This window comes from Electrophorus electricus, chromosome 19 (assembly GCF_013358815.1).
Source record: "Electrophorus electricus isolate fEleEle1 chromosome 19, fEleEle1.pri, whole genome shotgun sequence".
Taxonomy (NCBI): Eukaryota; Metazoa; Chordata; class Actinopteri; order Gymnotiformes; family Gymnotidae; genus Electrophorus; species Electrophorus electricus.
In genome coordinates, this window is record NC_049553.1 from 13,886,940 (window position 1) to 13,913,521 (window position 26,582).

A 26,582-nucleotide genomic window follows, 5' to 3' on the forward strand; every position below is an offset into this window, starting at 1 on the left:
CTTTAGAAAACCTACGCTGTACCTATATTTCTTGGATTTCTGGGTATTTCACAGTTAGAGGTGCAGAATTATTATAGCCCAGATTTTCCATTAACAGTTTCAGGTTCTCTCTTCCCATTTAATAAATTGTCAATATCTGAGTGCTGAATGGCCACTTTCAACACAACAATAGTAGGCAGAATTTTGCAATCCAGCTGTCTCCTTTTCCTCTACCAGGCAGTGATGCTGTGATGTTGCTATTCGGGCCAGTTTTTCAAAAACTATTAATCTGTATTAAATTTGTCCAGATAATCATATCCCCCTTTTACTTATCTAGGACCAAAACGGAGCTCAGTTCTCAGTACTGGTTTCACAAAACAGTGATGTATTGCATAATACTGATTCCGATATCTCCAGATCGGTATTTTGAAATCTTTGTATTAGAAGTCAACTGTCAGCTGCTGGACAGTTATTAGTTCCTTTTGAATGAAAGAAATCTATAATGAACCATTTTAAAAGAAAAGCTTCCATCCTCACAAGAAGTTGAAGGTGATATGCATTCATAGTTGTCCTTACACTACTGTAAATTATTGTAATTAAGTTTAACCTGTTCTGTGGTTTTTAAATGATCAGCACCAGTGGTATTAACATGATGACAGACCGAAGTCCTACTTCCTTTTTGAAGTAACTGCATTTTTCTGGCCTGGGCTAGTAAATTAAAGTAAAGTAATAACAGTGATAACTAGAACCTTACAATAGTATACACCAGTCATATTTTACAGTGTTTATTACTCTTTGTAGGCTTTTATGTAATTCCTGCAACAAATTATCTGTTCATCCACCCCATATTCCCACCTTGCTATGTAGTATCAACACTGATCAAGATTATAGCTCTGGGTTTTGAAAAAAACAACAAATGTGGCATCTAATCCTGATTCAAGATTGGATTGGATTATAAAATACAATACAAATAATTAGGATCAGAAATGTTGAGATCTGTTTTGAAAAATGTGATTTTCTGATTTGATTCAATTACTTTGATCCTGCTAAAATGATTTTGAGAAGCTGGCCCCTGGATCCATAGGCAGACAGACTGAGGGTAACACAACTGTACAAACCTCATATTTTACCAGACATTTTTTACCTTTGGCAGACACTCTTATTGAGACCAACCTATACATTTATCAGTATGCCGTGTGCTCCCTAGGAATTGAACCAATGACCTTTGCATTAGTAACACTGTCCTATACCACCATCCTTTTTGTTGTTGTGATAACACACTGCGGACTACACATCCTTCACGTAGTAACCATGTCTGCTCCAAACACATGATAATTGTTGTCATTTCTTATCAACTAACATTTGATGTAAGTATTATCTCCTAAGTATTATCACTACAGATACTACTTTAATTTTGAAGAAAGGCTCATGTCACATCATTTGCAAACTGTCAGCTAGTGCTCAAAATACAACTCAGCATTTGGAGGGTTGGGAGGAGGGTCATTCTTCTACTTTTAGAAACTTCTCTAGGGCACTGAATACATTCTGTTCTTTCCCCACATCAAAGCTAGAGCAACATGACCTTAGCTAAGCTTTTAACACAATGACGTGACATATATTTTGATTAAATATATCTTTACAGTTTATTTTACCTTCAGGTTACAGGAGCATGCCAGTTACATTAACCTAGCATAGTAGGCAGTAGCCTGTTAGTCTACTATCACTGAAGTTTAATTGTAGACAATCATCGTGCTGGTTGTTGACAGAATCGGTTCTAATTCTTGTTCAAATGGAGAACACACTTTTGCATGCACAGTGCAGACTTCAGATCAAGGAATGGAACACAAACGTCAGAAGCGCTGAATAATTTCTGAGACTGCAAAGAAGCCAAGTGATATTTCCTGCTGTAAAATCATAGAAAACATTTGCAATAAGTGTTTCACAAACATCTAACCCCTCCATTTTGAAATAATGCTGATAATATCATGAGCAGTTTAGGATCAGTTTGAGACCAAATTCTTCCCTTGAGTACTGAAAACTATCCCAGTGCCAAATAAATGTTAGTGGACTTAGATGTTTGACCCTGAAAAACACTGATACATTTTTTGCTGTTTATAGATCTCCTCTCACATTAGACTGGGCAAGAAACATGGCACTGTTAATTCACAAACGTCAGTGTGCATTAAACAGTGCATGTTTCTTGCCCATTTGGACCTCCAGGTACATGGTGACTTCACACAACATATTTTGAAGTAATTTGAGAAAATAAACAACACAATAGGCTATATTGCTACATACAAATGTAGGCATCACAGTAACATTTCTCCTTAATTAAATAGACTGAGATTGTCGTTATTTGGAGTACTGACTTGCATGGAGTGACCAGCCAGTTTACATTTTCACAATTGCTGTTAAGAAACATCTACAGTGAAGACAGGTCATTTCAGCGGATAGAGAGCGACCGTGAGTCTGTTTACCTCTTTAGTCAATCGCCAGACGATGATGGTGGTACGGTTTCGATAGCCTGTAACCAAATAAAAATTGTGTTTATGCTTCTTCTAAAATGCTGTTGTGTGACATATAGAAATATTTGGAAATACTGAATTGGAACATATGGATTTCAAACTCGACAACGGAAGACGCCGATGAGCTAGATAATGCAATCTCAGCCAAGGAATGGACCAATCTGAGCATCAAATGAAGCTTTCTGACTATAAGATTTTCAGGAGTTGTACCAGCGATTGCATTACTTGATGAGGATTTGGAGTCGGATTTTTTCCTTTGCTAACAGGGCGTTGAATGTCCCTTTTGCGTTATTCATCGGAGCCTTGCTGACTAAAGCTGTTATTTTAACTAAGCCTACTCGCTGGTTGAGTTAGCTAGACAGGCAAGCTTGTTAAGGTTTAATTCCCGATGTTTGGGCCCTGCTGTCGGCTTGTATGTTGACACGTAGCCCAGGAGAGAGAGTTTCGCCTGGTTTGGGCTCCTACGCGACAGCAAGGATTGTATTTTGCACTGGAAAACTGGAATCAGATTGTGAGCTAAGCTAACTAACGATATAACAGAATCTGGCCCTTAGCTATTTTATTAGCTTTTTATCGGGGCACGTTTAGTAAAACGTCACATCTATACATCAACTTTTTAAAAAATTAACAGGCAATCAAATTATTTTGGCTATACTAAAACCTGTCCTGGAGCAATGCCTAGCTAGCTGGATAGCTAACACTAACATGCAAGACTGGGTTTGTTTTGCAGAAGTAGCAGACGCTAAATAGTTGCCTTGTAAAAGAGGTTTGCATTGGGGACTGTTTGTATTTGATGTATGCACTTTAGGTATTATTGCGTAACGCTATTTGTGATGTATTTTTGTTTTTCAATCAGTCACATTGCGAGCCAAACTTCTCTTAGCTATCTTGTATCAGTGGAGAACTACTTTTGATGGCATTGTTACTAGCTAGCGGTTAGCTAGCAAGGTAACAAGGTAACCTTTTTTAAACAACAAAAAGAAAAACCACTTTACTGTGATTAACAACTACGATTTTACTAAGTTGTGATTGTTTCATAGAAGGTCTGAGTAGCTAGCCTAGCTAAAGCTATGTTTGATACGTTTTGATACGTCTAACGACACTGGCATTTTTGGACAAGAGTAGCTTTATAGTTGCTTAGCTAATGTCACAGAATTAAAAGTAGAATCAGAAGGAAATGTTGAATATTGTGTCATTGCACCAGCCATGAGGCATTAAAGTGTCTGGACAAGAACATAGCTAGCTAGCTAACTGGCTTAGATCACTGCTGCGGCTCTCACACCTCGGTTTATTACATCATAATAGGTAATGTGGACTTTTTAAGGACCATTGTTGCGTCTGATAACCCGTTCAGAAAAGGTGTTCTTCAGCTGAATGAACAGATACTGAAACGAACACTAAAGAGATGATCCAACACTGAACATATTTCACTAGACACACTAGTGGAAGAGCTGCTGAGGTTCCTGAGCCATGAATGTCCGGCCTCCAGCATCTACTCTGGACAGGTATGTCACCGACCCGGGGGCCTTGTACCAGGACGCAGAAATCCATGAGCATGACTGAGATGTAATTATAACTATATACACCCCCATGTAACTGCAAAAGCAGCCTTCTTTCACCTGCTGTTGGTGCAAGCATATCTTTGGGCATTTTCATAATTTAGGCCTAGTGTAACAGAAACCTTTGCATAATGTAAAGTTGTCGTACAACAGGCCAGTGTCTGCCCCCCGAAGGTTATGGTACGCTCACTCATGATACTGGTTTTTCCACCTTTCCAAACACACATCTGCTGTGCTGTGTTTCCTTGTTTGCAGTTCTTGAATTGCCTCTGTTACAATAGTCTGTCTGTATGTGAGCAGACTGCACCATCATACGTGCAGATTAGTCAGGCAGTAGTTATGATGATAAGGTCTATCTTTGTTTGCCGATCCCCCAATGCCCCTGCCTAGTTCACTGGCCATGGCTGAGGGCCATGGTGTCTGCACTCCTCTGTTTCTGCATTTGTGCCTGTCTTTGTAAATCTTTATCACTGATTCTGTCTGCTGCAGTCTGCCTTTCTTTTTTTTGTGTCTTTTTATCTTTTTCCATCACCTGCGCTCACTTTACCTGTGTATCCACGTCTCATTCCTGTCCAGTAGGACAGCGGTTAAGAAACCGACTGATCTGTCCAGGTAATGACAACTTGTAGCTTTATGGTCAATGGCAATTCTAAATGTGCTATTTACTGCAACAGTCTATCCATCCCTTGACTTAAGCGTAGCTTTGACGCACTAACTGGTTTGGTTGTGCTAAAGATCTTTTCAGAAACTGTTTGCCTGTATGGGTGTCATCGAGTTTCTTGCCTGTACTGATAGCTGTGCTGCAATTCTGCTTTGAAACTGTTTGACTCTTTCAGTGTATAGCAAGTAAAAAGTGGATAGTATCTTATAGTGGCAGGCACAGATATAATGGACACTTGTAGTGATATTGTTTTGGAAGTGGTGTCACCACATTTCAAGAATATAGTTTTAATTTTTCTTTCTCACTTTATAATACCCTCAATTGTACCCTCTTTGTTTTTTTAATTTACTGTTCATGCCTTCTCTTAGCCTGTTTGCTGCCTGGTGAGTCTGATGTTATGAATGCACAAGTCTATGGGCTTTGAACTTTTAATGTGTCATGCTCTACTGCATTCTATTTACTGACACTGCCAGAATATCATTTTAGGCTGTCTGGTTGCAGTGTCAGAAATTTTGCTCTAAAATTTCGCAGTACACATATATGCAACACGCGTATAAAAACAACCGATAGGGAACAGCCTGCCATAGCTCACATGCCAACTACAAATAACAGCGGTATAGCAAAATGAGCATGAAGTATGTGGAACACAAAAATATTTTGTGCAGTTGTGGCAGCAGATAGAATGCCTTTTTGATGTCACATTTTTGTGACAAAAGCAGAATATCTTAATGATCTAGCATGATAGTTTCCAGAAAATCTTTATCATGTAGTCCGATATTGAGAACAACTATTGATGGAGCACTTTGCCATGGAGTTTGGTCAAGGTTTCAGATGCATCGTCTTGTACAGTGTGAAATGCAAAACAATGTGTAAGACTGCTGGAATTGCACAGTGCAAAGGCAGGTTGGGGTGAGTACCAATGTTGTACTGCTGCTTACTCAGAAATGTCCCACCTGGGCCCAGTAAAGTATTATTTGATCTTCTCACCACCAGCTCTGTATTGCATCAAGTGAGGATGAATTTTGCTGCACTGGTTTGTAGCTAACTGAGTTGACCTGAGAGGGTGAATGAGCAGGGTCAGACTTTCCTATTGAATACAAAGCATTTCTTCCACAGTAGTGGAAGTGTGTTTTTTGGACACACTCAAAATGCTTATTAAGTGTTATATTGGCACATATTTGCCATTCTTTTGTTGTGCCTTGCAAGTGTGAAAGAAGCAGCATGCAAAATGAAACTCTTGGCATTAAATTCATACTCATGTTAGCTGGCATGCTTTTGTTGTAGACTTGATGGCCGATTCATTGTCTTTTTTCCCAAGTCAAGCTTCCACACATTCACACTTGACACTGTAGCCTCATCAGCATGGTATGTTACTCTACAAGTTAAGTTTTCAAAACCAACTGATGGTGAATGACATCTCAAAACTATTCTTGAACATACTTTTTCAGATTTGAATTCCTTACTGAGAAGTTTAAAAGAACTTAGGAGTCGTTGTTGAGTTACGAAAAAATGTGTCTGGAGTGTGAATGGCCATCATAACTTGAAGCAGATAGAGGACTTTGTGTGCAGTGATTACCCATACTGCACTTTTCCATTAAGTAACATTTTCTGCACAATATAATCTACAATTGTATTTTTCCATGAATCTTTCTAGAATGCAAATGTTTTATTTAACCCAGCTTTGATTGGACCTAGAACATTAAAGAAAATTTGCATGATTCAGTATATGCATGTTTTCTCACCCGTTATAGTGAAAGCTACTTAATATAAATTGACAGATATGTGAATATATTTAGCCACATCCCTACCAGTCTCTCAAGAAACTGTGCCCATGGGAAAAACACCAGTGTTTTGGAAACAAATATTGTTATTGAAATGGCATACACAATTACAAACAATACAGCTTTTCCTATTCCCTGCACCTTCAAAATGCCTGCATTAAAATTGTGCAATGTCTCTGTCTCTCCGTCAGCTTGCCTTGAAAATAATTATTTTTTTCATTATATTCTTTAATTATCCCTCTTTTTTATTGATTGTTTTCCTTTTAGCATCCTCCTCCCAGTCCAGTCTCTCTCCCCCTCCTTCATTCTGGCAGCTTATCAACCCTGAAGCGGCTTTATTACACTGTACCAGATTTTCATTCATGGCTGTCCTTGTCTAGGCTGAGCAGCTTTACAGTAGGAGACTTTGAGCGCAAGACTTCTCTTGGCCAGCAGAGGGAGCCTCTCGCAGATCTCCCCACTGAGGCTGCAGGTAAAGCAGTTCAGCCAAAAACCACATGCCTATGGAACACAGCTGTGTCCCTCTGAGCTTGCGCTGCATGTGCAGAAATCTGGATAGCAGATTTTGTCCGTACACTCTCTTTAACAAATTAACCAAGTACGTGCCTTTTGTGATGACTTGCAACTGTTTCACATGGACCATGTTTTGCTCTCACACACTTTCATCCTTTCTTCTCTCACTCTCGCTTCTCTGACCCACACTTTTTTCTGTTTCTCTCTTTCTCCCCCTTCTCTCTTCCTTCACACACACACTCACTATCTCTCCTTCTCACTCTTCCCTCACACACACGCACTCTCTCCCTGTCACTCTTCCCACACACACGCGCATATATACGCCCTCTCTCTCTCTCTCTCTCTCTCTCTCTCTCTCTCTGCGGCTCCAGGTCTGGTGCAGAGATGCGTGGTGGTGCAGAGGGACAGCTTGGGCTTTGGTTTCACTGTGTGTGGAGAAAGGATCAAACTTGTGCAGAATGTTCGTCCAGGTAACTCACACACACGGGAATACATACAAACTCGAATAGAATTGATTAGTTTTCTGATTCATTATTCTTTTATCCCCCAGTGTCTATAACTATTATAGACAGTTGTGGTTAGAGCATAATTATATCTCTCTTCATTGTCCCTACAGTGTTGTTATTCTTTGCCTTTTTTCTCTTTCACTTGTTGGCTCTTTATGTTCCTCCCTCCCTCCATCTTTCTTCCTTTCTTTCTGTCTTCATGCTTTTGTTTGTTCTCTCAGGCGGAGCAGCAGTGAAGGCTGGGGTGCATGAGGGAGATCGCATCATCAAGGTACTTTTTGCCTCATGCCACTGCAGGAAAGTGCTTTTGCTCTTGAGTTTCAGTCTGACTTCACGTGTCGGTTGTTTTTCCAGGTCAACGGCTCGCTAGTGTCGTCCATGTCACATCAGGAAGTAGTGAAGATGATCAAATGTGAGTGAATTTTGTGCTCATTCAAGTCCCTGGACTGTTGCTTGATTTTAAGAACAGTGTCCTGGTGATTCCTCTGCTTTTTCTAAACCTGTTTAGGCTTATAACATGGCTCCTTATGCATCTGCCTGTCACTTTCTTTTTCTCTCTCTTTCCTTGTCTGCCCGTCTTTCTTTTTTTCTTTGGACTGTCTCCCTCTCTGCCTGATGTCTTGTTCCTAGCTGGGACGTACGTGGCACTGACGCTGCAGGGCCCACCTCCTTCAGTTGCCTACGTCCCCCTTCAGCCCCTCACGGACGTCTTGTCCAATCAGAGCACATCATTAGGGGGTGAAGCTCCGCCTCCCCCACCGCCACCTCTACCGCCTACAGGAATTGATACCCCCACACAAAGAATTACCGGCCCCAAACCACTGCAGGTGTGACATAACACATCAAGTATTAAAGCCTCTGAAAACAAAAGCACAGCTCTCACTGTAGGTATCCAATGTTGAATACGCTTGGTGTTGGATTACTCTGGAAACTCAACTGGAAAAAAAACACTTGCGTAGTGCTTATTATTGTACACAGTACCATCGGAACACAATGGGATGAGGGAACCTATACGTAGTCGTGGTCTCTTTGGCCAGCCTATGACTGTACTGTACCTATATTTGTGTGTGTGTTTTTTTTCCCCTCTTCATTCACTTCATATTTCCAAGGCACATCTGAATTCCACAGTCACATGTCTTTGTGTCTGCCCTTCATGGTTTGTGCTGCAGGTTGTTCTTGGAATGTATAGCCCTCCCCATGCTGCGGGCCATTCTAGTCTGTGCTGTTTTGCCTTGACTGCTTTTGGTGCAAGCCTGTTCAATGCTGCCAGCTGCATTTAAATGCTGCCTTCGTGCAAACAATGATTGACAACTCCCTTTCATGTGCTGATTCTTCCTCAGGATCCAGAGGTCCAAAAACACGCAGCGCAGATCCTCCGAAAGATGCTGGAGCAAGAGGAGGCGGAACTGCAGGTATCCCATGGTGACTCCTGGGAGCCCGAGCAGCCCCTTTGTTGTTCAGCCATTCTTCAGTCTGCAGCAGTTTCAGGAGATGCAGCCCAGGTGCTCAGTCACACCTACTGACCAATGACAAACAAGTAATGTTCTCTTTGTCCAATATGCAGGACCTACTGGAAGAGCAGTCTCGAAACCCTTCCCCCTCCTTGGAGGAGAGGATAGAAAGTGCCAAACGACGGGCTAACCAAGTCCGAGTGAAATTTCATCAAGATCTTGTAAGAGGCCCTTCAGTGTAACGGTCTCTTTTTTATTTACATAGTGATTCTATACTAAACCACAGTCTGGCTCTGTCTTTGACAGGATGGAACACACTCTGAATCAGTGGTCAACTATGTGATTGCTGGTGAAGGTGCATATCTGCTCCATTTAGTGGGAAGTCTTGTTACTTCAGTGTGGGAGTGTGTTGACCTTGATTTAAGTTGGTTTTATCACTTAACTATGATCAGCACTGATTTTCCTTTTTTATTATTATGCCTTGGCAGGTCGATTGTCTATAGACTCAGGCGAAGGGGAGTTTGAAGTGAGTCCTGTTGCCTTAAAAATGTCTATTAAAAGCCTGTGACCTCATTAATCTTATGCCATGGTGTGTGCATGTGTGCGCTCGTGTGCAAGGCCCGGGGCGGAGCGAGGAGTGTGAATGGATGCTAGCCTGAGGGGAGACCATCATTAAGTGAATGCTTTAACGGAGGAGTTGTCAGCTGCAATTCTGTCTCGTGCTTCCCTGCTGGACAGAGCCCTTATCTGGGAGGCAGGGAACGCAGGAGGTAACAGCAGTGGTAGTACCTGGGGCGGGAGGAACCGGGGGTGGTAGGAACCCAGGGCAGCAGTACAGAACTGGAGTAGAAGACCCATGGTTTAGCCTGTGCTATACACTGTTGTTATTCAGCAAATGCTTCAGTCCTGCAGCCCAGCTGCAGGTGTTGACTGTGTTGTGGTCATTTGCAGGCATGCGAGAGCCCTTTCTCCTCTCCTTCCTCATTGTTCAGGACCCCACGGCACCACAGACACAGCTCCGACACACACGCTGTCGACTCGGTGAGTTGAACAGACACTAACACACTCATTCCTTTTCCAATTTGAGCTTCTATCCTGTAAGGTTGCCTATTGCTTTTAAAATTTCTGATATTACAGATTTAGCTACACATGTATTGATTTGATGCTACATCCTTCTAATTTTTCATTCACAAGTAAGCACACAACCTCCTCCTTAATTTGGCTCTCTGGAACTCTGGTTCTAGGGAAGCAAAGCACATATAATTGGTCCAGAGGAAGAAGAGGAAGAGGATGATTGCTATACAATCAATGAAGTAAGTCCTTCCTGCCACGTGTTAAGTGACTTTTTAATTTTTAATTTTTTTTAATGCCACCACCCTGTGAAATCACTCTGGGGCTTTCTTGCTCTCTCTCTCCCGTTTGACTCAGATGGATGGCCCATTTCAGGACATTGAACTGCTAAAAAGCCGTCCAGCACACATGGCTGTCTTTATGAGATATATATTCAGTCAGCTCCTGGACCCTAACCCACTGGTTAGTGTCAGACCCTTCTAGCTGAACAAAGAAGATGCAGAATCTGTTAGTGATTTTGAATGGTTAATTTAGTTTGCTGCATAGATGGTTAAAACATTTCATCTATACCGGAAATGTTATTTTGAGTATATGATGCGTTTCAAAGCTATTATATACGTAGGGCTACCTCATAGTAAATGAACTCTTACAGGGTTAGTTTTTTGTAATTAACATCGAAATAAGGAAGCGGTAGTGAAAAGCAGGGGTATGACGGTCAAGATGGTTAATATTCTGGGAAGATGTATCAGGTGATTTCCTGCTGAAACTTGCTAACTGTGTTTTATGCAGGTTTATAAGACAAATCTTGACTATTTTCATACTGGGGTGGTCATTTTAAATGAAATCTGAGTTCAGTCTAAATAATTTGACAAATGTTATTTGTTGGGGATTAAATTATTTCCTGTCTAGATAGAATGTTCCATAAGGAGTGAGGTACATAATAATAGTAGTTTATGACTACAGACATGTGTGTGTGTGTGTGTGTGTGTGTGTGTGTGTGTGTGTGTGTGTGTGTGTGTGTGTGTGTGTGTAGCTGTTCTATCTGTCTGTGGAGGCATATCTGGGCTCGAGCCCCAAAGATGCCCGAACCCTCGCTCCACAGATCTGCTCCCACTTCCTGGACCCAGACGCTGTGAGTTGCACAAAACTGACACTCGCATGTAGTAGGAGCATCTACACATTCAGATAAACACAGACACAGAGCAATCGCCCCAATCGCACACTGTCTCGCACAGCAAAATCAAAGCACTATTTATGCAGCAAAATTTGTTCAATAATGTTATGTCCAGTAACATGTGCTCGAATTAAAACTCTGGTTTCATAGTTTCTAATCCAAAGCTCAGAACATCACATCTGATCTCTGTATGCACATATTGGAGACAGGGGGTGTGAAGTACAGAACATGTCCTGTATCCATCACGACACACACCAAAACATCACTGCTGGCTAATCTCTTCACAACTGTCTCTTTTTTCAGCCTCTGAAGATTAAAGTCAGAGACGAGTATCTGTCAGATATCGGTAAGATCATGTGAGATATGAAATATGTTTAGAGCGTACATGAAATATGAAATGCTTAAATCCAAAGAGACCTGAACTTGGTTCAGTATATAAGAAAAACAGGCTGGTGGTTGCAGTGTGGTGCTAATGGATAGCGCTCTCCCACACAGAGAGCCGCCTCCATGCTCAGGAGGACATTAGGGGCCCGCTCTCGGAACTCCAGCAGCAGGTGCTGCCAGAGATCCAGGACCAAATCCAGGACTACAGGTAAGGAGCTAATGCACTGATTCACATTGGAGTGGTGCAGCCTTGTCAGGAGCTACAGTGTTACAGAAATGTATTTGAGGCTTGTTCTATGAACACCTGCAAACTTGCCATTTTACAGCAGAAATTATAGAATGTGTGGGGCTTGGTCCCATGTTGTGAGTAACCGTGCTCTAAAGGATGTGTTTAAATGCAGAAATAAACAGCTGATGGGTCTGGGTTCGCTGTTTGGGGAGAGTGATCTTCAGCAGCTGGATGGAGACCCTGCGAAAGAACGGCAGGTGGTCGACAGGCAGGTCGCTGCACTGTGGGAACTGCTGTAAGCATTCCATCATATATCTTATAAGGACAGAGCTATTGTAGATTATTACAGTTCTGAAATGGGGATCAGAATCTGAAAATTGTTTGTGTGTATAATATTAGATGTGTATTTGTGTCATCAACCTGAGGAAACAAGAAACCAGCAAATATCAAAATGTGTTTAATTGCCTTCGGTCTAATAGTTCCAGTGACACTTCTGGTCCCTGTTAACTGAAGAGAAGAGGGAGAACAAGAACAAACATTTTGCAGATGCAGAAAAAATAAATAAGACAGCATTGGTGCTAGTAAATTGAGGTTCTAGTGATCTTGGTCAGATGATGTGGCATAGTTAAAGTACTACACCCTGTAGAGTTGCAAAGGTCACTTGTAGAAATGGCTGTGACACACCTCAGCACAGAACCTGGGTCACGTGACGTCTGTCCCGCGCACAGACACTGTGGCTCACGCAGAGCAGTTACAGAGCCACATGCACACCAGGTCACATGACGCCTTCAAGTTCCAGCTCCGAGGATGTAGTTCGAAAACCTTAAGGCCTAAAATAAAACACTAAAGGAAAAGTTTGAGAGAAGTCTTTGTATTATAGAGGTCTAGGCTAATTTAGACTCTCTTGTGTATTTTGTGTTATGCGAGTGTGTGTGTGTGTGTCTTGCGTGAAGTAAGTGAAGGAGCTAACCTTTGCTGTCCTTTTGTTTATTTCCAGCTCAAAGCACGAAGAGGAGAAAAGGTAGGAAGCATTGCTGCTCAGTAAATCTCTCTCTCTCTCTCTCTCTCTCTCTCTCTCTGAGTGTACTGAGGTCCGCTGTGGCTGGGTGTACTGGGGTCGGCTATGTGTGGTTCTGCTTATTGAGTTTTTCTGCTCTGTTCTGTCCGCCGCTGGCGTCTGTGCCCCAGTTCCCTGCTTGCCTCGACCGTGCACCTGTACCTACGCCACACTGGCATCAAGCTGAGAGACTCGAAGGTTTTCCCAGGCCTGAGCACAGAGAAGGAGAAGTGGCTAGCGTTCTTCCCCAAGACCAAGAAGGTACGGTGGCCTTCTCATGTCCCCTCACCTCCTGCACTCTCCCTCATGCCTTGCTCGCCTTATTACACCACAGTAATCAGCGTCTTCTTGATGGGGAAAATCCAGTGTTCGTATACGTTAATGGTTGTAGCTGATGTTTAGTTGAAATGCTCACTTTGGGCAGTTAAGGAGAGTTTTGACTTTCTATCATGGTGCACTGGGTTTTGCTCCCATCTTTTGACGAGATATTTGTTGTTCAGTAACACTGTGGGTCTGCTCTATGCCAGATGAGTTTACGATTTCACTTGTTCACAATTTGGATCTTGACTTTAACACTGGGCTGGGGAGCTTAGCAGCTAAATGGCCAGTCATCTACACCAGCAGCTGATGTGCAGACATTAGTAAGGGGAACACGGTGCACTATTGCATAGTGGATCTCCTGCTGAGGACCTACAGGCCAAAGCATTGCTGTTAAGATGAACACATCTGCACTGAGATACAAAAATAATCCAGACGTGTGTGTGTGTGTGTGTGTGTGTGTGTGTGTGTGTGTGTGTGTGTGTGTGTGTGTGTGTGTGTGTGTGGCACCAAAGACTGTTGTTTGAAGAGGGCTAATTACTAAATTACTTAAATTAGAGGTGAGGATGTTTAGTTTTATAGTAATGGCAATTCTGTATGCTGGGAATGCACTTTTCTTCATCTTTATTCCACAGTTTTGCTGTGCTGTTTCTGTGCTTTGGTAATGACTGACTAGTGGCATCCCTCATGTATGGTGTTCCCTCTTCATGCCTGTGCCTGATTTCTTCATGCCTGTGCCCCCCTGCCCAAAAAAAAAAGATTTGTTTACTGACATAATACTTTGTTTTTGTTTGTTTTAGCCTCTGAGCGGCATGAAGAAGGAGAAGGATGGAGACGATAAGAAGAGAAATCCAATCCTGAAGTACATTGGCAAGCCCAGGAGTGTGTCCCAGTCCAGTAAGTGCACACGCTCACACGAGCACTATTGGCATTCTCGTACTTTTCAGTACTCATCCCATCTCCCTTTTTATATTCCCCATGTTTGAAAAGCCTGCATTTCTCTTGGTTTGGTTTGGCATCCTTGTTGGCACTGCCCTGATCTCATGTTGTTTTGTTTCTTTTAGCGTTCCATGTCCCGTTATCCCCTACGGAAGGTACCCGCCTCTTCCCCAGCATCCCCAACTTTTATTTTGTATTTTCTTTTCGCCTTTGTAATGCCTTTATAGTGTATGAACATCTTATTTATATTATGTACTTATTTTCCTCCTCTCTCTCTCTCTCTCTCTCTCTCTCTCTCTCTCTCTCTCACTCACACACACACACACACTCTCACACACACACACACACACACACACACACACACACACACACACACACAGTGCGTTCAGGCAGTGTGAGGAACATTATTCAGCACTTTGAGAACCATACAGATTCTGTTGGTGAGGAGGGAGAGAAAGAGGGACAGAGACTCTCAACTGGCAGCCTCGGAGATGACAGCATGGACAGGTGTGTGTGTGTGTGTGTGTGTGTGTGTGTCTGCAGTGTTCAATTATATTTTTGATAACTGCATTTGACATTAATTTTGAGCAGTATTTCGATGACAAATGCTTTTGTTAGAATGTCCAATGTTTTCAATGAAGCATCTAAACATTTGAGACTGGTCAGTGTGCTGGGGGGGGGCGACGACAACAAAACCCTCATTTGTGTGACTACTTATTTACATAACTTGGCTTTTTAAAAATGTTTTGGCTCAGTTTTGCCTAGGCCAGTCTTACAGTAATGACTAGTATACAGACTTATGATGACTATCACACTTTAGTTTTGTTGCATTTATTTTTATAGTAATTGTGCTAGCATATTTCTCTGCAGATTGAGTTAAAAATACAAAGATTTATAATTGGTGTAGTCTTGCATATAAAGAACAAAATTCAAAAACCTATTATTAATTATTAAATATTTTCAAATGGTTAATTAATTAATATTAATACATTTTACGGGTATATAGGAAATTAGAAGCTAAAAATGTCTTACATAATTTAATTGGATGCAAAGTTATAGATTTGTTACTTAAAAGGGAATCCTGATGATGCAATTCTTAAGTGCTCTAAACATGTTTGTGTAATGCTTCTCAAGCCTGTCACCCTCCTCTTCCTGCTCCTCCTGTGTTTCAGTCCTACAGTGTCTGTGCGTTTGGCTCGTAGTGAATCTTTGAAGGCGCAGGGGGAGGGACGTCGCCGTGGAGGTGCAGCAGGGGTGGAGACTGTCCCGCGTTCCCGTAGTGATGTTGACATGGAAGACTGTGATGAGAGGGAGAGCACGGGACTCCGCCCATTACATCACAGTGCTTCTTCCTCCGCCTCAAGCAGCTCTGCAAGGCATGAAACACAGCTGCTTTCTCTCTCATATGAAACACAGCTGCTCTCTCTCTCTCTCTCTCTCTCTCTCTCTCTCTCTCTCTCTCTCATATGAAACACAGCTGCTTTCTCTCTCATATGAAACACAGCTGCTCTCTCTCTCTCTCATATGAAACACAGCTGCTTTCTCTCTCATATGAAACACAGCTGCTTTCTCTCTCATATGAAACACAGCTGCTTTCTCTCTCATATGAAACACAGCTGCTTTCTCTCTCATATGAAACACAGCTGCTCTCTCTCTCTCTCATATGAAACACAGCTGCTTTCTCTCTCATATGAAACACAGCTGCTTTCTCTCTCATGAAACACAGCTGCTCTCTCTCTCTCTCTCATATGAAACACAGCTGCTCTCTCTCTCTCTCTCTCATATGAAACACAGCTGCTCTCTCTCTCATATGAAACACAGCTGCTCTCTCTCTCTCTCTCTCATGAAACACAGCTGCTCTCTCTCTCTCTCTCATATGAAACACAGCTGCTCTCTCTCTCTCATATGAAACACAGCTGCTTTCTCTCTCATATGAAACACAGCTGCTCTCTCTCTCATATGAAACACAGCTGCTTTCTCTCTCATATGAAACACAGCTGCTCTCGCTCTCTCTCTCAACGCAGCTGCTTTCTCTCATATGAAACACAGCTGCTCTCTTGCTCTCTCTCTCAACGCAGCTGCTTTTTCTCATATGAAACACAGCTGCTTTCTCATATGAAACACAGCTGCTCGCTCTTTCTCTCTCTCTCTCTCATATGAAACACAGCTGCTCTCTCGCTCTCTCTCTCAACGCAGCTGCATTCTCTCTCATGAAACACAGCTGCTTCCTCTTTCTCCAACATGCACAATGCACACACATGCACTCTTGTGTGGCAAAGGAGCTGTCACTGTGCTTTCTGTAGTTACATCAGTTAAATTAATATTAGCACAGCACCCTCACTACACACGTACATGTTGATCTTGGCAACTTTAAGCTTATTGTTCTTATGTAGTTTGGCCATGTGAAATTGCTTCTTTGTTTCTTTTTTCTTCCAGGTCACTGGAGAATCCAACACCACCTTATACACCTCGCTCCAGACGCAGGTCTGATGCTAATGAGCACACATGCACACCTGCCGTTCAGTTCATTAACATCCATATCCATCACCTTGATTTATCTTAGTTAGCTGCTGCTGAAGCTCTGTCTTTCTTTCTCTCTTTCCCCATGCCTCCTTCCCTTCCTGTAGGAGTATCGATACACCACTGGCGTTGTTGCCTGATGCACCTCCTTTGGAAGAGGACACGGTCGACTGTCAGAACTGGCAGGAGACAGTGGAGCCGCACACACTCGCCTCTCTCAGCTCCCGGGAGATTGAACGGCAGGCTGTCATATATGGTAAAACAGCAAATGTGGTGCACAGCAACTGACTATAAAAGACAACTCCCAGTACACAGTTAACATGTAAAATGAAAAAAATTATTTACTGATCTAACTTAAACTAAATAGCTACTAAATCTTTTGAACATACAGTATTCTATTTATTATGCACATATGGTCATTCTATCCTGACTCATGAAAATGTGGAATTCTGAATTGTGTAACGTTTGTAAGAAATTGTAGTGACTTTGCTATATCCTCTTCCTCAGAGCTGTTCACAACGGAAGCATCTCACCTGCGGACTCTCAGGGTTCTCGATCAGGTGTTCTTCCAGAAGATGAGGAACCTTTTGACCATAGAAGAACTTTCCTGTATCTTCCCCAACCTGCCCCAGGTCTACAGTCTTCATGGTCAGTCTCTGTGTGCGCGCGTGTGTGTGTGCGTGCAAATGTGCTCCATTTGTCTTAGTGTGTTTTCAAACCTAAATTTCTGAAGCCTACTTGGTGTCTAAATCATCATCAAGATTAAAGAAGTGTAAACCCCCCCCCCCAAACTGGGAATTTAATGACAGAACAATATCAGCTATCGGCACCATGCCATTACTGTGAGCAGGTATGGATTGGAGGCTGTACATGTTGTTTCTGCGGTGGCCTTCATGACACAAGTAGAGTTCTGTTGCCCACTGACACAACTTTCTAACAAACCACATATACACTGGCTCGCTTAAACAGATTCTGTTTTGTGGTGTTGTATTTGTGTTTCAGCGAATCTGTGTGAGTCCATGAAGAGGCTGAGGGACTCTCCTATAGTTCAAGGCATCGGAGACATCATGGTGTCTAGAGTGAGAGCTGGCTAGTGTTACTCCCTTTCTAGTTCACATCATCTTTTGGTGCTGTATAAAATGAAGGGGTTGTTCTGTGTAGTGTGGGATATACTTGTTGCCTTACTTGATATGTCAGTAGCTCATGTGTTCGTGTGTGTGCGTGTTAGTTTGAAGACGCTGCAGGAGAGGAGTTCCAGGAGCAGGTGTCTCACCTGTGCAGTCAGCAGAGTCAGGCACTGGAGCTCATTAAAAATAAACGCAAAGACCCGCGTTTCGCGCACCTTATACAGGTAACACATTTTAGAGGTATAAAGCCTTTGGACAAACCTACAAACACTAAAGCTTCTGCCATATTTGTTAGTGGGCTGGGTTGTGAATTGGTTGACCCATATTTTGAATTGGAGACTATCCAGTCTTTTATATTTGACTTTTATTGTCGCACATAACTTCTAGTGATGCTGTTTTAGGTATAAATTGGTGTTGCAGTCAACAGAATCCACATTTGGACTTGGATGTCCTTGGCTCATTCGTGTGTGTGTGTGTGTGTGCGTGTGTGTGTGTGTGTGTGTGTTAGGAATGTGAAGCCAGCCCTCACTGCCGCCGACTACAATTAAAGGACCTTCTAGTGTCTGAGATGCAGAGACTCACCAAATACCCCTTGCTGCTGGATAACATCATCAGACACACAGAAGGCATGTATAGAAACACTCACATACAATGTATTGAACCATGAAAACACTTCAGTATACACACACATACCAGCTTACCAAGGAGGCAAGCACACACACACACCCCCACACACCCTTTCTCCTGGATTAACACTAGTATGTGCCCCCACAACAGCTGGTTCTCCAGACCTGCAGCCATTGCTGAGGGCACAGGTGTGCTGCCGTGGGATACTACGAGCTGTCAATGAGGTCGTCAGGGAGACAGAGCACCGGCAACTGCTCAGCCATTATCAGCGCAGGCTAGACTTGTCCCCTCTGGAGAGGCAGGCCAGTCCTGTCGCTGCTCAGTTCAAGGTACGGCCTTACTATGTATCCACCATCTCCCTTCCAAACAGCTTCTCTGGTCTTGCAGCACCTGATCCAGAGTATGAATTATTAACTATATTCTTTTTCTATGTAGAATCTGGACCTGACCACTAAGAAAATGATCCACGAAGGACCGTTGACTTGGAAAGTTAGTAAAGATAAAGCTATAGGTAAGAGATCATCACAGCTGAACAACTCACTGTTCACTCTGGGGAATGCAGCTATTGAGAGCATAGTGCTATGCTGACTTGGAGTTATTTGGCTCCCTGCTACCTCACACACTGAATAACTGAATAACTGTGTGTGTGTGTGCACCTGCATCTGCCTGTATGTTCATACGTGTGTATGCACATGTTTCAAGGACTTTTAATGTGAATGGATGCTTTCAGTGATCTGTGTGCAAGCTTGCATACATTTTGTTTTTCCTCTTGCAAATGATTACTTGACAGATCCATTCTCACTCTGTGTGTGTGTGTGTGTGTGTGTGTGTGTGTGTGTGTGTGTGTGTGTGTGTGTGTGTGTGTGTGTGTGTGTGTGTTACAGACATTCATGCTCTGCTTCTCTCAGACCTGTTGGTGCTACTCCAAAGGGGTCCAGATGACCGTTTGATCTTGCGATGTCCAGCGCGCTCACTGGGTGGGGTTGGGGGTGGGAACACAGACCTCAAAACCCCCTTTTGCCCCGTTGTTCGCTTGGATTCATCTCTTGTCAGATCTGTGGCTACAGGTATATTTGTAGTTATTCTTACAGCTATGAATAGCCAGAATAGATGAATGGGTCTGGAATAACTATGTCTTTATTTTATTTAAAAAAAATTAAGAAGCCAGTTAGAAATTGCATGTGGGTTAGTTTGAATACGTTGTTTGACAACCTGCTCTTCTCTATCAGATAACAAGGCCTTGTATGTGATCAGTACATCAGAGAGACAGATATACGAGCTGGTGGCTGGGACTTCCTCTGAGAAAAACATGTGAGTTTGTTTTTTTTCCTCTCTCTGACCCACCATCTAGTCATCAAGGTCAACCAATCAGCACTGCGGTGTCTGTATTGTGATAACATTTATGGTGTCAGGCCATTTATGGTTTAAATGACAAACCAGGCACCCAGAAGTATAGAAACCAAGCCTTAAGTGAAGTAGATATTGTGCATGAATGGATAACCATGTGAGTTTCCCCCAAAATCAGCTCAGAAACATGGCAAGTATTTCTTTGAATACTATGCCCATATGTTCAGATGATTTTAACAACATTGTGCTGTTGTAGAAATTGGGACCTGATGGCTTTAGCGATGTTTCCACAGATGGAAGAACCTGTTAGAAAAGACCATCTCCTCGGCCTCTGGAGGCATTGAAGCCACCAAGCAAGGATCAACAGCTCCGTAAGTACTCAGGATTTTTAAAGTTTTCTAATGCTGCTGTAATGCTGTTAAGAGAAGGCAGAATTTCAAAGATGCACTTAAAATGATTGGACTCCTGACATCTCCTCTAGGTCTGCGGTTCTACGGTTGCATGGTAATCATGTCGGTCGTCTAGGTAAGCCCATGTGTGTTTTTTGTTTGTATACAATGTCATAGAATTTGCTCTCCGTGGTACTTATGGCTGATGCCTTTGGTCCCTAGATGGCTCCCTAACAGAAGAGTCTGGTTCTATAGAGAGAGATTCACAGAGTGATGATGAAGAAAATGTTCTCACACCTACTATCCCAACTGACCAATCAGAAGCCTACATGCATACTGGTGGGCAGGGTTATGTGGGAGGACAAGCTAAAGTGGCTGATGCTGCTCTTGAAGATGGTAAAATTGTTACACTCCGTTACACAGTCATTGTTGCACTATGATAGTTAAACAGTATATTTCTGGTGGTGGTTGTGGTGGTGGTGGTTTTTATAAATAGAATTTTAGCAGGCTCAGATATCTACCAACTTTTTTGCACCCTTTGTGTTTTGCCAGTCAAGACACTAAGACTGTTGATCCTTGGAGATCTTGAAGATGGGTGGAGTCAGGATTCTGATGACACGCCTACAAATGAGACAGCCAATGAAAGGAATCCATTCAGAGATCGACCAGGAATAGAGACTGCTGAACCTAGCTCCGATGAAACATACAGACAGTTGGTGGAAGATCAAGTAGATGCTCCGCCTGTAGAGGTTGTGAGGAAAGGTGAGGACTAATTAGCAACCGCCTTTAATTGGTCAATATAACTCAGTAAGTATCTTTTATACTTTTAAAGTGCATGTTTAAGGGGCAGAGGAAAAAAAAAATGGATGCAGTGTATAAACTTTTTCCTTTCTCGATGATTGGGCTTTCTGCCTTTCTCTGCATGTGTTCAGAGCTTTTAATTCAGCTGAAGTGATTTTAATATCCTCATCTTTCCTTATTTCTGTTCTACAACGAGTGTGCGCGCACACGCATGCATGTGCATTTGTATGGACATTCTGACTCTGTGTGCACGAACACTAACACATCTACTATCTTTGCCACGTGATGTCATTTTACCACGGACTTATTCCTTGTCCATGTATTGGCCTTTGACACACAAACTTGCACTTGCACGCACACACACACACACTTTACCTGTCTTTCGTGCGCAGCTATGGGTGCGGGCTCTTCTTCTATTCCTGATGACATGTTTGATGTCACCTGCAATCAGTCTTCTGAGTCAAAAGGTGGGATCAATATACCGAACAAAACTCATCCAGACACACTTAAGCTTGCCCAGCAGAGGTTTGGTCTTTTGAGGGAAACATGAGCGAAATGAGTGGCCATAAGCAAAATGATGCTTCTATAAGCTCTCCAAACATGCGTGAAACGCACCATGTGAGCCAGTACTCTATTTAATCTTACATTCTTAATCTGTGAAGAGTCTTGTTGAATGGGCATGTCACTGATGTGACTGTGGAGCTTGCAGTGGGAGAGGACTGGGCTCTGCTTCTGACTGGCCTTTTCACTCAGAGCGCTCTGAAGTTCTGGTGGGCATCCTTACAGTGCGTGATCTCATATGTTCTCTTATTTCTTCAACAATTTTTCCATGGACTTGGGACTGATGGGCCTTCTCCTTTTGTGGTGGGGAGAGGTTGTGGATTGTGAGATGCATTAGTAGCACCAGTGGCAGTGGTAGCTCAGTGATACTTAAGGTACTTGACTTGTAATTTGAGGATTGCTGGTTCAAGCCCCACCACCACCAAGTTGCCACTGTTGGGCCCCTGAGCAAGGCCCTTAACCCTCCATAGCTCAAGTTGTACTCGTCATAATTGTAAGTCGCTTTGGACAAAAGCGTCAGCTAAATGTAAATGTATTATAACAAGTCCATAGTATAGCCTTTCATGCACATTCTCAAGGCTATTTAAAGCTCATTTGATAAGAAGATACCCATGATCATTATATGCACATTGTATTTTCTGATTATAGTCATCTGGCTCTACACTTGGATTGGTGCCTGAATTTTATTTTAATATATATATATATTTTTTTACATTGGTATGGCTATTGTTTCTAGGGAACACATTCTATCTAGTGTTACCCAAAGACCAGATGAGCCTACTAACAGAAGAGAGCAGCACAGATGATTCAAGTGCTTTAGAGGCTGCCAGTCAGAAGCAGAAAGTGACATCATTGTCCTCACAGCAAGAAGGGCAGGAGATGCCTTGCCAGTCACCAAAAGGCCATGCACACCTGGAGATGCTGAGTCATGAAACAAGGCCCTGCCAATCACGAGCAAGCATACGGCAGCGCATGATAAAAAATGTGGATGGAATCTTTCAAACAATGGAGGGGCTGATGAAAAAGCTGCATCAGCTTAGGGTACAGTGGATATATTACTCACTCTCTCTCAAACACACACACACTATCATTGCAGCTAGCTAGCACTTTCATGTTATGTTTTAAAAGAATGGCTTTGTGCACTTGTGAGATCCTGGTTAACTCCTTGTTTTCATTTTCATAGGAGATTGAAGCAGACCACTGTAGACTGCTCACAATGGTGAGAAAAAAGTCACCTGTCAGTCAGAGTTCAGATGACACCATCCATGGGTCTTCCTCCATTATCAGGACACCATCTATTTATCTTGGGTCGAGTGATGGTAAGTGTGTCAAAGAAGCAATTTATAAATGCTAGGGCTAAACCTATTTAATGCTGTACCACAATTCTTTTTGATTGTACCAAACAACAAGATCTAGTCTGGAATCACTGGGATAATTTGGGGTTGAGTTTAAATGGCGCACACAGTTGAATATTAAAACATCACCTCAGATCTTGGGTCTTGCTATTGCCAGACTGAAAACTGGCCTTCAAACCTGTAGCAATTCCTAATTTTAACTTTAAGAATTTTGTGTATTTATTTGAATAATGTTTAGTATTGATTTTGGAGTTGATGTAATTATGTTGCTTATGGTGTACTACCCCTGCAGACTGTGGCAATTGTATGGTCATCTTTCCAACCTGTTTAGGTAACGAAGAAGGGCCAACAGAACCAGCTCAGCCGGAGATCCATTCTACAGGATTCTGATTTATTACACGAGACATGGTAAAGGGTTTTACTTACACATTTGAAACATGAACACACACACTAAGGGTGTGGCATTCCTGCCATTTCATACATTCTGTGCAGCTCTTTACTAGAATCCCAGCATGCCTTTCTCCTGGGAGAAACCTGCAAACATTGTATTGTCTGCAACTGAGAAGAGAGAGACAGGACAGACAAACCTTCAGCACGTGCACCGAGTTGGAATAAAAAGCATTCAAATGAAAGTCCAGATATGTGAGGTGTTTTTTGTTTTTTTTTATCAGGTAAAGCTAAAGTTGGAACAAGGGAACTGAGGTGACAGTTTAAAAAAAAAAAAAAAAAAAAAAGTCAATGAAGATGGAGAAATGGAACTAAAATGAGACTGAAAATGTATGGCTGAGGAAATGAATCTGCCCACTGAAGGGACCCCCCCCCCCCAAGCACTTTACCCAATATATGTATGTTAATACTCACTCACGTTATCAGTGACAAACTGGCAACCCAACAGGTGCCATTCTGCTCGAGGACCCATAATGAGCCCATGTCAACTTGAGCCAAGATGGTGGTCTTCATCTCTCTTTGCCTTATGGAATGTGTGGATGGGTGACTTAAACAAATTCAGGTTCTTTTGCACTGGGACCCCTGCAAGACACATGGGCTCCAACAGAGTATGTTGCATTAATATCATCATATGTCTATGTTGTATCCTTTATTTTCTAAAGTAACACTATGCGAGAGCAAAGAATAAAGAGTGTGGAAGGAGTTTATTTTATTTCTTTAAGCGTTCTACAGAATAGAAAATAAAGGTTTGGCCTCTTTTTACGCACAATGGATAAGGCAGGGCTTACTGGGATTGCCATTGTGTTGTGGCAAGACATCACCTTCACTACTCATTACTGTATACTTATTTGTGCAGCCCTGTTCTGGACTGACTCCTGTCAACATTGCAGGGGACAAAAAGGAACATATTTGTTGTCTGATATCATGTCATTACCTATGAAGAGGCACATTCTGTGTAGTGTAAATACTGTGAAGCTCGTCCCTCACCTCTTGAAATGGCTCAGTGATGCCAGGGTTGGTTTTTGACAAATATGAAAGGATTTGTACTTTGATCTGTTAAGATGTTGGTAGAAGTGGCTCCTTTACACTGACTCCAGTTTGGCCTTTGTTGTATAATGGCTAATGTTATGGTTCAAAAAAGAATGAAATTGTCCAAGATCAGTGTTAAGGACCAGGTTGTACCTTAATCTAGCTGCATCTGGATGCTAATAGCCTAATGCTAGATTATGCCATCACATTTCCCTTTTATAAACTAACCTGTAAAAGGGAGAAGGAAGAATGGCCCTCTATTCTGTGTGGCTTTCCCACTCCATGTGTTGGGACTGTTTTGAGGGTCATTGGTGTAACTGGATTTTGGGGTGAATGTTTGTAACTACTGTGTAACTCAGGTGGAGAAATGTAGACCCTACTTCTCTTTTTTTAGCTTTAACCTAAACACCTTTCTTTTTAAGGCCTTTTTAAAATTTAGCTTAACTTTTTATTTTATTTTATCTTATCCCCATGTGTCTTTCCATTGTTTTTTCATCTCCACACATGTTCATCCTTTTTGTAAAATGCACAAGAAAGGAAAACAAACAAACTACTGTCTGCATGTCATGCTTTATTTTTTGTTCTCAGTTTTGTTCAATCATGTAATATAGACAATGCACCATTTGTTTTATATTTTCATTTTATGTAAAGTGCTAGTTACTTTGATTTTATTTTTGTAGATATGGGAAAACATGTAAATTATTTTCTTTCTAAATGGCGAGATTGTTAGCTGCACAGAAGGAAAATGTAAACCCATGTTCAAATCTCTTTTGTGACAATAAAAAAGTTTTAAAAACAATTTTTCATCTTTAATGTTATTCACACAATAACATCTTAACATTTTAAAGACGGTGCAAGGTATTTAGATGCTTCTTTCAGAGACATAGAAATCCCTGCCTTTATATAAAGGTTTCTTTACATTAACAGCATTTAGCTGATGCTCTTATCCAGAGCTAATTACAAAAGTGCTTTGTCACTTCTACTGTTGAAATACAGGGATCAATGCTGATGCCTAGAAGTGCGAAAAATATAAGCTCTACCTCAGCCAACAATCAGTGCAATAAACAATACAATAAGTACTAGAGTTTTAGTTAGTCAACAGAAGCAGGGTCAGTGGTCATTAAACTAATCAATAAACAGATTAGTCTTCAGTCTGCGTTTGAAGACTATAAGGGACTCTGCTGTCCGGACAGTTCATTCCACCATCTGGGAGCCAGGACAGAATAGTCTCTTGATGCTTGTCTTCCATGAGACTTGAAGCATGGTATTTCAAGCTGAGCCAGACTTGAGGTTTGAAGTACTCGAGGTATGGACCGGGCTTTGACAATTGACAAAATGTATAGAGTGGCTGGTCCATTTTTGGCTTTGTATGCAAGCATCAACATTTTAAATCTGATGTGGTCAGCTACTTCATACTGCCAGTGGAGTGACATGAATTTAGGAAGATTGAAGACCAGTGATGCAGCTGCATTATGGACAAGTTGTAGAGGGCTGATGGCTCTTAGAGGAAGACCAGCAAGTAGCGAGTTGCAGTAGTTTAGCTTTGAGATTACAAAAGACTGCACAATTATATGGGCAGCTTCCTGTGAGAGAAAGGGCCGAATCCTTCGTATGTTACAAAGGAGAAATCTGCAAGACCAGATCAGATTTTAAATATGATTAGAGAATGACAACTGGTTGTCCAAAGTTATGCCCAGGCTACGAGCAGCTTCAGATAGTGATACCAGGGAGTTCTCGATGTACATAAGCTCGGCTTTACTGGGGTTGAGCCTCAAGTGGTGGCTGTCATCCATGACACAATGTCAGTCAAGCATGCTGAGATAAGTCTGGAGACCTGCGTATCGGAGGGTGGGAAATAAATAAATAATTGGGTGTCATCAGCATAGCAGTGGTAGGAAAAGCCATGAGAAGATATTACATCACCAAGAGAACAGGTATACAAAGAGAAGAGGGCCTAATACTGAGCCCTGGGAGACACCAGAAGAGAGTCTACATGGATTGGATGTGATGTGGATCCTTTCCATGTTACCTGATAGGACTGAAAACATTTCCATGCAGAGCCAGTCACACCAAGGCTGGAGAGAACAGAGAGGAGAATGTTGTGGTTTACTGTGTCAACGGCTGCTGAAAGGTCCAGAAGAATCAGGACAGATGACAGTTTGGCAGCTTTAGCAGCATAAAGATTCGCACTCACTGCTATGAGGGCTGTTTCTGTTGAATGTGCTGGATTGT

At 42.1% G+C, this 26,582-nt stretch overlaps 1 protein-coding gene across 5 annotated transcripts; it reads left to right on the forward strand.

Annotated features, from left to right (window-relative positions):
* The first annotated feature begins 2,440 nt into the window (after positions 1 to 2,440).
* On the forward strand, positions 2,441 to 25,149 carry arhgef11 (Rho guanine nucleotide exchange factor (GEF) 11). Of its 5 annotated transcripts, none has more exons than XM_035536579.1 (43): positions 2,441 to 4,009; positions 4,643 to 4,675; positions 6,886 to 6,977; positions 7,390 to 7,488; positions 7,746 to 7,795; positions 7,879 to 7,936; positions 8,155 to 8,351; positions 8,865 to 8,936; positions 9,089 to 9,196; positions 9,282 to 9,330; positions 9,464 to 9,501; positions 9,927 to 10,016; positions 10,220 to 10,288; positions 10,404 to 10,508; positions 11,080 to 11,178; positions 11,524 to 11,566; positions 11,716 to 11,812; positions 12,006 to 12,128; positions 12,831 to 12,854; positions 13,022 to 13,151; positions 14,009 to 14,105; positions 14,273 to 14,302; positions 14,528 to 14,654; positions 15,320 to 15,523; positions 16,584 to 16,631; positions 16,775 to 16,923; positions 17,175 to 17,315; positions 17,670 to 17,746; positions 17,896 to 18,018; positions 18,303 to 18,420; positions 18,572 to 18,750; positions 18,857 to 18,932; positions 19,306 to 19,488; positions 19,651 to 19,732; positions 20,062 to 20,139; positions 20,250 to 20,293; positions 20,380 to 20,553; positions 20,710 to 20,919; positions 21,351 to 21,425; positions 22,256 to 22,560; positions 22,703 to 22,838; positions 23,206 to 23,282; positions 23,546 to 25,149. In XM_035536579.1, exons 1-42 carry the CDS (start codon positions 3,975 to 3,977, stop codon positions 23,262 to 23,264), a joined length of 4,326 nt encoding a protein of 1,441 aa, XP_035392472.1. In that variant the 5' UTR covers positions 2,441 to 3,974; the 3' UTR covers positions 23,265 to 23,282; positions 23,546 to 25,149. The 5 variants fall into 5 exon arrangements, with proteins under 5 accessions (XP_035392472.1, XP_035392473.1, XP_035392475.1 ...); XM_035536580.1 differs by lacking the exon at positions 23,546 to 25,149 and adding an exon at positions 23,367 to 23,534; XM_035536582.1 differs by lacking the exon at positions 21,351 to 21,425.
* The last annotated feature ends 1,433 nt before the right edge of the window (positions 25,150 to 26,582 follow it).